An 11064-nucleotide genomic window follows, 5' to 3' on the forward strand; every position below is an offset into this window, starting at 1 on the left:
TTTTCTTGTCACCCCATGACATCTACTGTTATCATCCTTGTATTTTCTTCCAAAAAGAAGATTTTTAAACAGAAATTAATGTGGAACTATATCAAAGGTCTTTGGAAATTAAAAATGGGTTGTTAAAATACCAAAAATCCAATAACAAATAATAAATAGAAACCCCAAAGCAATGTGAAGCACCAGCAATATCAGAAAAGTTAATTATGATCAATTCATAGTGTGGAATATTAAGTGGCCATTAAAATACATACTTTAAGAGAATATTTTATATCATGGGAAACTCACCCTGTATGATGTTAAATGAAAAAGCAAAATGCAAAACTATATATGCTGTGTAATCTCAATTTTGCAGAGAAAAAATATTATTTCTGTATGCATAGAAAAAAAGACACGAAATACTAACAGAGAACCATTGTTAGCTCAATTTACTAGGGATTCTCTCTGAGAAGTAGGAATAAGAGTGATTTATATTTACTTTTTTTCTACTTTTCTGTATTTTTAAGTTTCACATTTTCTACAATAAAAATATATGGACTTGAGGACCAAGAAAAAAATTCTGTTAAAAGGGGGGCGTTCTCCTGGCTTTATGGCTCTGAAGCCACAGTTGTAATTACTCTTAACCACAAGGCTCCATGACTCTTTTGAGCTCTTTGGTGTTCATCCTAATTAGAACTTCAGAGTCTAGAACTAAAAGGAAGAAAGAGGTGAGAGATCAGGCAGTGTATAGATGGTCCTCAATTTACGATAGTTTGACTTATAATTTTTAGACTTTACAATGGTGCCAAAGTGATTACCAATTCAGTAGACACCATGCTTTGCATTTTGATCTTTTTCCTGGCTACTGATATGCAGTATGATACTCTTTTGTGTTGCTGGGCAGCAACAGTGAGCTGCAGCTCCCAGTCAGGCACACGATCATGAGGGTAAACAACTGATAATCTATAGTGTATTCATTGTGTAAGATGATTTTGCTGTAGGCGAAAGTAAGTTTTCTGAGCATGTTTAAGACAGACTAGGCTAAGCTATGATGTTCAGTAGGTTAGGTGTAGTACATGTATTTTCGACTTACAGTATTTTAAATTTACTATGGATTTATCAAGTCATAAGTCAATCAGCATCTGTAGGTGTTTGAACACCACTGGTTCAATTAAATTATGTCTAATGGTTTCCATGCTGACTTTGCACTTATTTTTCCCTTTGTAACTCATTGAGNTCTTCGCCTCTCTCCCTGCCTTCTACGGCTCTTCCCAGATTCTGGTGTTCTCAAGTCCTCTATGTTCATCTCTCATCCTTATTTCTTAGCTACTGTGTGGTCCAGGCCTCCTGCCTTGTCTCTTCCTGGTGGCAGCAGCCACCATGATGGGAAACCATCTCTGCTGTGGTGTGTCCATTAGCCAGTGAGTAGGGGGCAAGAATCATATCGTCTTAGCAACGAAAGGAGGTCTCAAGGGTGGTGCAGTCCGAGCCTCTCATGTTACAGATAAGAATACCGAGGCACAAAGCAGGGCAAGGATTTCCCCAAGGTCAACCAAGGAGTCAGGAGCATAGGGTCCTAAAACAGGATGTGGGATTGGGCCATCCAGACTAGGCCAGTCTCCACTGGTCTTGAGCTTGTTGCTTCTTACTCAGTATAGCTTATGAGTTTTAAAAGAGTTAGCATTAGTGAGATAGGCAGGTTTACTGGAAGGCAATTGGTAGTCTTGTGGCAGAGTTCCTGTTGAAGGAGGAAGTAGGGATACAACCTCTTGACACACTAGGGCTTTTCTAGATGATATAGCACTGCCTGCTAGCTTGTCCTTAGTACCTCCCTTCCTAAAGTCTAAAGGAAATATATTTTGCTGAACTAAAAAGAAAGGCGGTTTATTTCAGGTTGCAGATGCTTAGAGTGTCAACGCTGGAAAAATCCGGCCTGCCCCCTAGACAGTTGACAGAACTGAGATTTGGGGCAGGGGGTAGGGGTTCAGAGTGGGTCAGTCATGGATGCAGCACCAGAACCAATTTCCTGGTGGCCCTGCAGGCACAGGCTCTTTTTAGCAGGCTTTGCTTTATCTGCACTAAGGGTTTAACGTCCCTGGATCTTAGGTTCTGACGAGTAGTTATTTTCCAATCTACCTTGCTTGGATTTCTATTGTAGATTATATGATTTAACACTGGAGCATGGTAAGGGTTTTGGTTCCACTGGGTTAACTCACATAGTCAGAACTCGTCCTGCCCATTCATTAGGCAGGGAAGAAGTTAGCAGCTCCATGCTTGTTCTTGCCACAATGTATGGGGAATCATTGCTTGTTTACCTTCCTCTGAGAGCCCGTAGTGTATATGCTTGGCCCCACAGCCTCGCTCCTGCGCTCTGAGTATTTGCTGAGTGAGTGGTACATGTGTTAAGTGGGGCACCCATGTGCAGGTCTCAAGGAGGCTCCCCTGCTCTAGGGGCCTTGTGTGCTGCCGCCGGGAAGAACAGGAAGAATAAGTAAAAGCTGGAAGCTGAACAGCGNCACCTGTTGGCAGCTCAGCAGCTGCTCAGCTTGGGCCGGGACTCGAACCACTGTTGCTCAGAGCTCAAACTCTTGAGCGAGCTCTTAACCAACTGAGCCACTCGGCTGGCCCACTTGGTGACTCTTTTACAAGTAACATATGGCCCACCCTCTCATTTCACTGTCCCAAAGGTGCTTCATCAGAAAGGAGTTGCTGACCCCCCATTACTTTCTGTCCCCATAGTCTGCTTTATTTTTCTTTATTATTCCTACCACTCACTGCCTTAACAACCCACTCCTATTTGTCCACCCCCTTGTTAGAATAGGAGTTCCATGAGAGCAGGAACTTTGCTTATTTTATTCACTGCTGAATCTCCAGGGTCTACAACAGCGCCTGGCACATGATAGGCACTCAATAAATATTGTGGCTAATGGGTGCCTTGTAGAGCTAAGGCTGCAGTTGTTCGTTGAATGAATAGGTGGTACATATTTTATTCACTATTCACCTTCCTAAGGAATCACACAGTAATCAAGCTTTTTACACTATGCAGTTCTTAGTTTTTCAAGGTATGATTTGACTTGTAGGGTATGTTATTATAATAGAAGGCAAGTGGGTTTTTTTGGTGGGGGGGAGTCAGGTTATTGATATGTAATTTACACACAGTTAAATGTGTCCTTTTTAAGTGATGAGTTTTGATAAATGTATGTAGTTGTAGAACCACTGCGGAAATCATGATAGAGAATATTTCCATCACTCACTGCTGCTTTGCAGGCGGTCCCCTCCCCCACCCATAACCATTGGCCGTCACTGATCTGATTTCTGTTCTCATTCTTTCAGCTTTTCAGAATGTGAAGTGTAAATGGAGTCATATAGAATGTAGTGTGTGTGTTTGTGTGTGTGTGTGTGTGTGTGTGTGTGGCTTATTTCTCTTAGCAGAAGCCTTTTGAGATTCATCCACTCTTGACTATATCAGTAGTTTGTTCCTTTTTTTACTGCTGACTAGTATTCCATTTTCATGTATTCACTAGTTGATGGACATTTGTGTTGTTTCCAGTTTGGGCTGTTCTGTATAGACTTCTACAAACATTCATGTACAGTTGTGTGGACATATGCTCTCATTTCTTTGTGGTGAATACAGTAGTCCCCCCTTATTTGTGGTTTCATTTTTTTGTGATTTCAGTTACCAGCAGTCATCCGCAGTCCAAAAATATTAAATGGAAAATTCCAGAGCTCAACGATTCATCGGTTTTAAATTGTGCGCCATTCTGAGTAGCATGATGAAATCTTGCCCCATCCTGTTCAGTCCAGCCCAGGACATGAATCACACCTTTGTAAAGCGTATCCCCACCTTGTATGTTCCCCACCTGTTAGTCACTTAGTAGCCTTCTCATATCAGATTGATTGTTGCCGTATTGCAGTGCTCGTGTTCGAGTCACCCCTATTTTACTTAATGGTGCCACATTCACATAACTTTTACTACAGTATACAGTTATAATTGTCCTACTTTACTATTAGTTACTGTTGTTAAGCTCTTACTGTACCTAATTTATAAATTAAGCTTTTTAATAGGTATGTATATAGGGTGTGTTACTATTTGTGGTTTCAGGTATCCATTGGGGGGTCTTAGAACATATCCCCTGCAGATAAAGGGGGACTGTTGTTCCTAGGATGGGATGGTTGGGTTGTATCATCAGTCTGTGTGTAACTTTACAAGAAGCTGCCAAACTGTTTAGCAAAGTCGCTGTTCCATTTTACGTTCCCACGGGTAGTGTGAGAGTACCAGTTGCTTCACATACTCGCTTTAAAATTTAAAAATTTTAGTAGTCCTAATGGGTGTGTAGTGTTATCTCATTGTGGTTTTAATTTGCATTTCTCTGCAACTAATGATGTTGGACATCTTTGTGTATTTTAGAAGGTCATGTTTTAGCAGTGTGTTGTATTCTCTAGATATGAATAACTTTTAATATCAGTAGCATTTGAAGTGAAGTTTTCTTTAAAAAATTGGCCAAAAGATTAGCATGCAGCTTGGCAAAGAGCAGATTTCGTGGCTCTGCTGGCCATCGGGGGGTCTGCTCCATGCTTAGCTCAACCTGGTGTTTGTGGGAAGCAGACGTAGATTCAATTACATTTTCCCCGCTGCCCCAGCAATCACCTGGGAATTCAACAGCCCTTTGTGGCCCTCACGAGTGTGTGATGGAAGACTTCTGAACATAGAGTTCCCTCCCTGGGGACAATTTGCCCGAATTAGTTAATCAAACTTTAGAAATTGCTTACCACAGACCCAGGAATGCCACCACCCTTCTATTCTGAAACCCTATTTCTCAGGTCCTCCTCTTAGTTAATTAATTAAGCAAACATTCTCTGGGCTTTGACGATATGCCGGGTACTCTTTTTCATACTGGGGGAAACAGCGATGAAGGAAGAGGAATGGCCCCTGGTCGGTCTCAGAAAGTGGGAGTAATGCTGTGGGCAGAACACACTGCCCTGAGACCATAGAGGAGGGGCTGTCGCCTAGGTGTCAGTGCAGGGGAGGTGATCAGGAAAGGACCCTGAACAAGGGACAGCTAAATGGAGACCGAAGGCTGAGGAAGAGTTAGCCAGGCTGACTGTGTTTCAGCACAGGGCACACACCAGGAAGTCCCAGTGACAGGAGAGACTGTGGCCCATTCAGAGCCCGTCAGTAGATTTTTTGGGGAACCAGGAGGTGGGGAGTAGTGAGAGAGGAGGCTGCAGTCATCAGGGATGCCAGGTAAACTACAGTGAAGATTAGACTTTATCCTCAGCGGGGTGGGGAGCTGGCAAAGGGTTTTAAGTGGGGGGGGGGTGTGTGGCACATGTAGATATTCAGTTTAGTCAAATAACTTTGGTTGCTCTGTGATAAATGGATGGGAAGAGGCCAAGACTGGAGGCAGGGAGCCCAGTGAAGGGGTTGTTGTCAGATGACAGTGGCCTGTTGACTGGCAGCGATTGTGAAGTGGGACCCTTTCCAGCCAGTATCTGGAAATGGGCAGAAGGGCAAAAGTGAGTGTGCTACTAGCTTTGAATCGTTGAGAAATCTGGTACATAGTACTGCCTTCATTTTCATTTAGGTTGGTTTGTTCACTTCCTTGGAAAACCGATGTAGAAATGTCCCTTTGGCTTCAGTTACCTGTGCAGAGGGGTTCGGGCTTTGCCAAACCCTCCTCTTTGGACGGAATTGCTCCTCCCAGTGACTGCTGTGTTTTGACGTGGGAGGAGGGAGTTATGTAGGCAGCTAGGGCCATGCCAAGGAGGGTGGGGGAATGGGGCAAGAAACAAAGCCAGAGCAGAACCTTTTACCGCTGCTCTGGGCTACTTCTTGATAACCTTTTCTCCCTGTCTCCTGGAGGGTCCCTGGGGTCAAAACCTGTACCTGGAGATCCAGGAACTCTAATTTTAGGAAAACATTCCCCCTCAAAACTCCTCCGGGCCTTTCTCTTTTCATGAATCTTCTATCGAGGTGTGTCTTCCCTTCTTCTGAGATTCTCTACTCAGGTTTAGGGGAGGCAATTCTGTGTTCTGGTTTGGCCCTGGGGACTCCAACACTAGGCGATTCATATTTTGTCCTTTCTATTTTGCCATTTCTACCTTTCCAGACATCCATGATGGTTTTGCTAGAAATAATGGAATAGAAAAGATTGTTTGAACAGCATATAACCATTTCTGTACCTTTGGGAGTGGTGGTCTGTGTCAAGAAAGGGAGCCTTCTTGGTTTTTCTCAAAGTGATTGAATGATTGTGGTGGACAGAGGACTATGTGATCCTGATATGGCTCTATCACTTATCAAAGAGGGCAGATTTGCAACCAGGCAGAATTAGAAAGAGGTTTGCTGAGCAAATTATATCTCTCTATATATATCTGTAGATATATCTATCTATCTGTCTATCTATCTATCTATATATCACCTATATCTTTATCTATACCTATATCTATATCTATTTATCTGGGGATGCCAAAAAAATGTATACAAGTGGACACTATGGTCCGCGTTGCTCAAGCAGTAGTTCGCCATAATCAGAAGTGNGACACGGATACCCAAAAGCCTAACGCAATCTCAGATTGCATTAACAGAAATACGGCGCTCAGAACAAGAGAGGAAAAGGTCCCTCTCAGTATATGGTCTGATCTACCCCTCCCCCGACTTCTCCCAGGTTTGTGTCATGAATCCCATCCTATTGATGATGTCAGGTCGATTAAGAATTGCTATCTGATGTCTAGTTTCCAACTCTGAGTTGGAAACTCAGAGTTGTCAGAGGTGGCAGGTCTCTGGGAGATGGGGGTGGGACAGACAGATTTGGGATGGAGAATGTATGGGTGGAACCAATAGAGATGAAGATCAAGTCCCAACAGCGCTACAGAGAATTAATGTTTCTCCTGTATTTTTCTCCTCCTGGATGTCAACAGGCCACTTTCCAAACAAAGCCATGCCCTCTGCAGGAACGCTTCCGTGGATTCAGGGGATTATCTGTAATGCCAATAACCCGTGTTTCCGTTATCCGACTCCTGGTGAGGCTCCTGGGGTTGTCGGAAACTTTAACAAATCCATGTAAGTACCAGGACAGGTTTCCTTTCCAAAACTTGTCGGTTAATACTTTCCCTTCTCCACCTCTGGAGAATTTTGCATGGTTGGATTTGAGTGGAGTTGCTTTTGTAAAGGTTTGTGTGATGAAGTCTGCAAAATGAGGGCAGGGAGCACTGCCAGGATTTAAGACCTTCCTGTGGTGTATTTTAGGAGTAACGATGTGTAGCTAAAAGTCGTGTGGCTGGGGGGCCGAACACCAGCTGGTAAGCCAAGAAGGGAGACACAGCACACCTAAGTGACATCTGTCACTTAGCCCACTCGTGTAGCAGACACTCACTGTGTATCTGAACCAGCTGGCCAGGGGTAGATAGAGAGATGTGAGTGGGAAGACGCCTGCCCTCAAGGAGCTCACAGCCAGGGCTGGGAGAGTTTGATCCTTTTTGTTCTCAGATCACCCTTCTTGCTCTGTGGGTATCTAGAATATCACACTGCAAGGTCCCACTGTCTGGCCTTTCTCTTCCTTGGGTGTGAGCTCCCGGAGGGCCAGGATGCCGCTTTCTATAGTTTTCGTATTCCTGGCTCCTGACTTCAACATCAGACATATGGGCTTAATGAGTATTTGCCAAATGAGCCATTGAAGATTTCTTGGAACGCGCAGAACCATGGCATGAGTTAGAATGGATGAAGGGCTGTGGGAGATTTATTAAGACAGNTTTTTTTGGCACCCTCTGTATATCCTAAGGCTTGAATATTTCAGAGGAATTACTGATTTGTTGGATTGTCAATGAATTAATTCGAATACATAGTGAATGGGTTATTCCTTCTTCTCAGATATAGCGAATTCCCTTCACCCTCTTTTCTTCTTTAGAAGCTTTTAATCCAGGTCATTATGGGGTGGGGGACAAAAGGATAAAGTCCTACTAGAGGTTAACCTTTGCATTGAGATCTGTTTGGACTCAGGGAATTTTAGTCTGCTACTTGGTTTTGTATCCACAACTGGTCACTACACCCTTAGCTCCGTCTGCTGTCTGTTCCTTGTGCATAATAACCCACTCCCTTCTCTACTCCACTAGGGCCCACGGTGATTAAGCCATTTTGGAAGTAAAGCTGGTTTCCACAGGCCCAGATTTAACCTGTGTACCCCTCACTGCCTCTTCCACTTTACTTTTTTTTTTTTTGAAGATTTTATTGGGGAAGGGAAACTGTGTTTTTCCAGGACCCATCAGCTCCAATTCAAGTCGTTGTCCATTGATCTAGTTGTGGAGGGCGCAGCTCAGCTCCAAGTCCAGTCGCTGCTTTCAATCTAGTTGCCGGGGCCACAGCCCGCCATTTTACGTGGGAATCGAACCGGCAACCTTGTTGTTAAGAGCATGTGCTCTAACCAATGGAGCCATCTGGCTGCCCTACTTTACATTTTTCTGCCCCTTCCCCCACTTTAACTTTAGTATGACTACTTGGGAATATTCCAGCATTAAATAAATACAGCTGTCGAGTAGGCAGTTGGGACACACAAAAATGTTGTATCCCCTGTTTACAGGAACCTCCCCTTCTCCTAGCATGGCAAAACAACCCTCCGAGGAGGCACCTGTGACACCTGACAAGGAGCAGCCGGGCCCTGTGTACAGGTGCAGATGGAGCAGGGCCAGAGTGTGCAGATGTCTGGACGGTGGGAGCTTGTCAGTTTCACAGGCGGTGCTCTCCGCTGGCCTTAGCCGACTTGTTTCTCCACGGGATGTTGTTTTCTTTCCACAGACACACAGCACTGGGGTTGTCCTCGTCACCTGGGAGCCAGGTGTTGGTAGCATTTCCTTGGTGATTATTCATAGTCATCTAAAACACACTGTGGCTTTCCAGATTTATCCGTGGTGCCATTTGTCATTTGAACAATTCAGCTTTGTGGCCAGATGAAAATGTAGTCTGCAGAGAATTTCAAGGAATAACATAAATTACTCCAGTTTCGAGGCAAAGTTTATGAATGTTGTTGACATTTTATGTGAGGGAGGCAGGTCTCGGGGCTTCCCTTATGCTATTTCCAGCCTCAGTGTTTTGACCACCTAAGGTTGCTCGCTTAAATCTGTTTTCATAAGTGTATGTTTCATTCCCAAGTGATCACACCAATGGAGCTAAAATGAGTAGGATTATAACCGCTAGCTCCCAGGTTGCCGCCAAGAAAACCCCAGAATCCCTGTTTACTGGAGAACCCTGAGGCTGGAAGTCGGGGACTCATGACCTATTGAGAAGTGGTCATGACACAGAGCTGGCTGTTTGAGGTCTCCGGTGAGGGGGCTGGAGCACAGCCCTCACTGGCGTGTGGCTTTGCAGCAGTGACTGACAGCGCTCTCTGTTCTGCTTTATCTTTCAGTTAATGACCAGCCACAGCGTCCCTGCTGTGTGCTCCGGCCACTGTCTCCACGGGCTCCGAGCCACACTCAGGCGGCTGTGGGTGCTGGCTGAGGGAACATGGCTTGCTGGCCTCAGCTGAGGTTGCTGCTGTGGAAGAACCTTACTTTCAGAAGAAGACAAACAGTAAGCTTGGGCTTTTCTGGGGGTTCTGCCATGCTTTTCTTCCTGGATTTGAGTTGGGGATTGGAGAAGGGAGGAAAGGGAGTCTTCCTGGCTTTTCTCAAAGTGATTGAGTGAACGTGGCCTGGTGGACACAGGACTACGTGGTCCTGATGTGGCTCTATCACTTATCATAGAGTGCAGATTTGCAACCAGGCAGAAATGTGAGCTTTGGTTTGTGTTAGTGCCCAGGCATGGGTTCTGAGCTCTGGAATCTGGCACAGAATTGCCCCCGACCATTCCACTCTTTCCTTTTCCTGCAGCCTGGGGGGCTCTCTGGCTCTCCAAGAGCACCTAATGGACCCCTGTATTCCTGGGGGGTGAGAATGAAGCAAATTAATGGCCCAGCTTTTAGAGATCAGAGACTGAATCTTTCCGTGTCAGTGTGAACTCTCTCAGGTTTGACTACAAGCCTGGAGGAATATAAAACAGAGACTTGGCCATTCACTTCCCAGTGGGGCAGTAATTGTTTGAGTAATCCTGAGAAGATTATCTTTAGCATGCAGGTGAAAGTTATTTTTCTACAGAGGAAGGTGAAGGCTATGGGGCATAGTGAGCTTGCTTCCATATATCTGACCACCCCTAGAAATCCCATCTTGTCTTCTGGGTTTAGCTGCACCTCTCTGTAGTTGGCTTCCAAACCCCTGCTTCTTGCCCTGCCTTTTCCCCTGAGTTTTGAGCCTGCATCCCCACTTGGCTATCTTACTGATGCCTAATATGTCTGTAACCAAAATTATCATCTTTCTTAAACTCAAAGAGCTATAGGGGACCTTGGAGATCATTTAATTGAGTGTTTATCAAACTAGAATAATGCTTGGACCTTCTTTAAAAGAACAGAAACGTCAGGGTCTCTTTGTGTTCACTACATTTCTTTTTATTAAAATGTTGCTTAAATACGTACATATGTGAAACTAGATACAAACCCCTTATTGTATGTGCTATTATACAACCGTAGGACACACATTTACAAATTAAATGCAAGCAAAATTGCAAAACCAATACAATTCAAATTAGCACCGTTAACGTAGTAAGACAGCTGACATTGTTTAGCTGAAGCCAAATTACAAGTAGTAACGTGAATATGGTAGTGCATGGTGCCGTGCCAATCCTTTTGAGTTTCGACAGTCTGTACCACTGTGTTCTAAGGATTCAATTCTCCAACCATTTTCCTAATGACCTTCATTTGATGTCATTTGGCTTTCATTTGGCCCAGTCTCATCATTCATAAATTGTGTCTGCATCTGTTCCTTTCTCATTAGACTGCTACAATTATATTGGTGCCAACACAATCACAAGCACAAATATAAACTTAGGCTTTGAAATCTCGTGCCAGAACTTGTTATAAAGTAGGCATTCAGAAAATCCATGTTTATTCAAATTTGTTTAGATAAACATTGAAATGATAACACAAAACGTTTAAAATTATCACAGGGAACTCATACAATCCATAAAGAATACACACACACACACATGCACGCGGATTCTAG

The 11064-nt window shown here is 44.1% G+C and overlaps 1 protein-coding gene across 2 annotated transcripts in view; it reads left to right on the forward strand.

Annotated features, from left to right (window-relative positions):
• The first annotated feature begins 6816 nt into the window (after window positions 1-6816).
• ABCA1 (ATP binding cassette subfamily A member 1) overlaps window positions 6817-11064 on the forward strand; it is a 104317-nt gene continuing 100069 nt past the window's right edge. Inside the window, exon 1 of one of the 2 annotated variants that reach the window (XM_019623695.1) lies at window positions 6817-7039. In XM_019623695.1, coding sequence (XP_019479240.1) covers window positions 6888-7039 — 152 coding nt within the window. In that variant the 5' untranslated portion in view covers window positions 6817-6887. The remainder of the gene's footprint in view (window positions 7040-11064) is intronic. The other variant, XM_019623696.1, reaches the window with a different exon arrangement.

This window comes from Hipposideros armiger, unplaced genomic scaffold (genome assembly GCF_001890085.2).
Source record: "Hipposideros armiger isolate ML-2016 unplaced genomic scaffold, ASM189008v1 scaffold_558, whole genome shotgun sequence".
NCBI classification, from domain to species: Eukaryota; Metazoa; Chordata; class Mammalia; order Chiroptera; family Hipposideridae; genus Hipposideros; species Hipposideros armiger.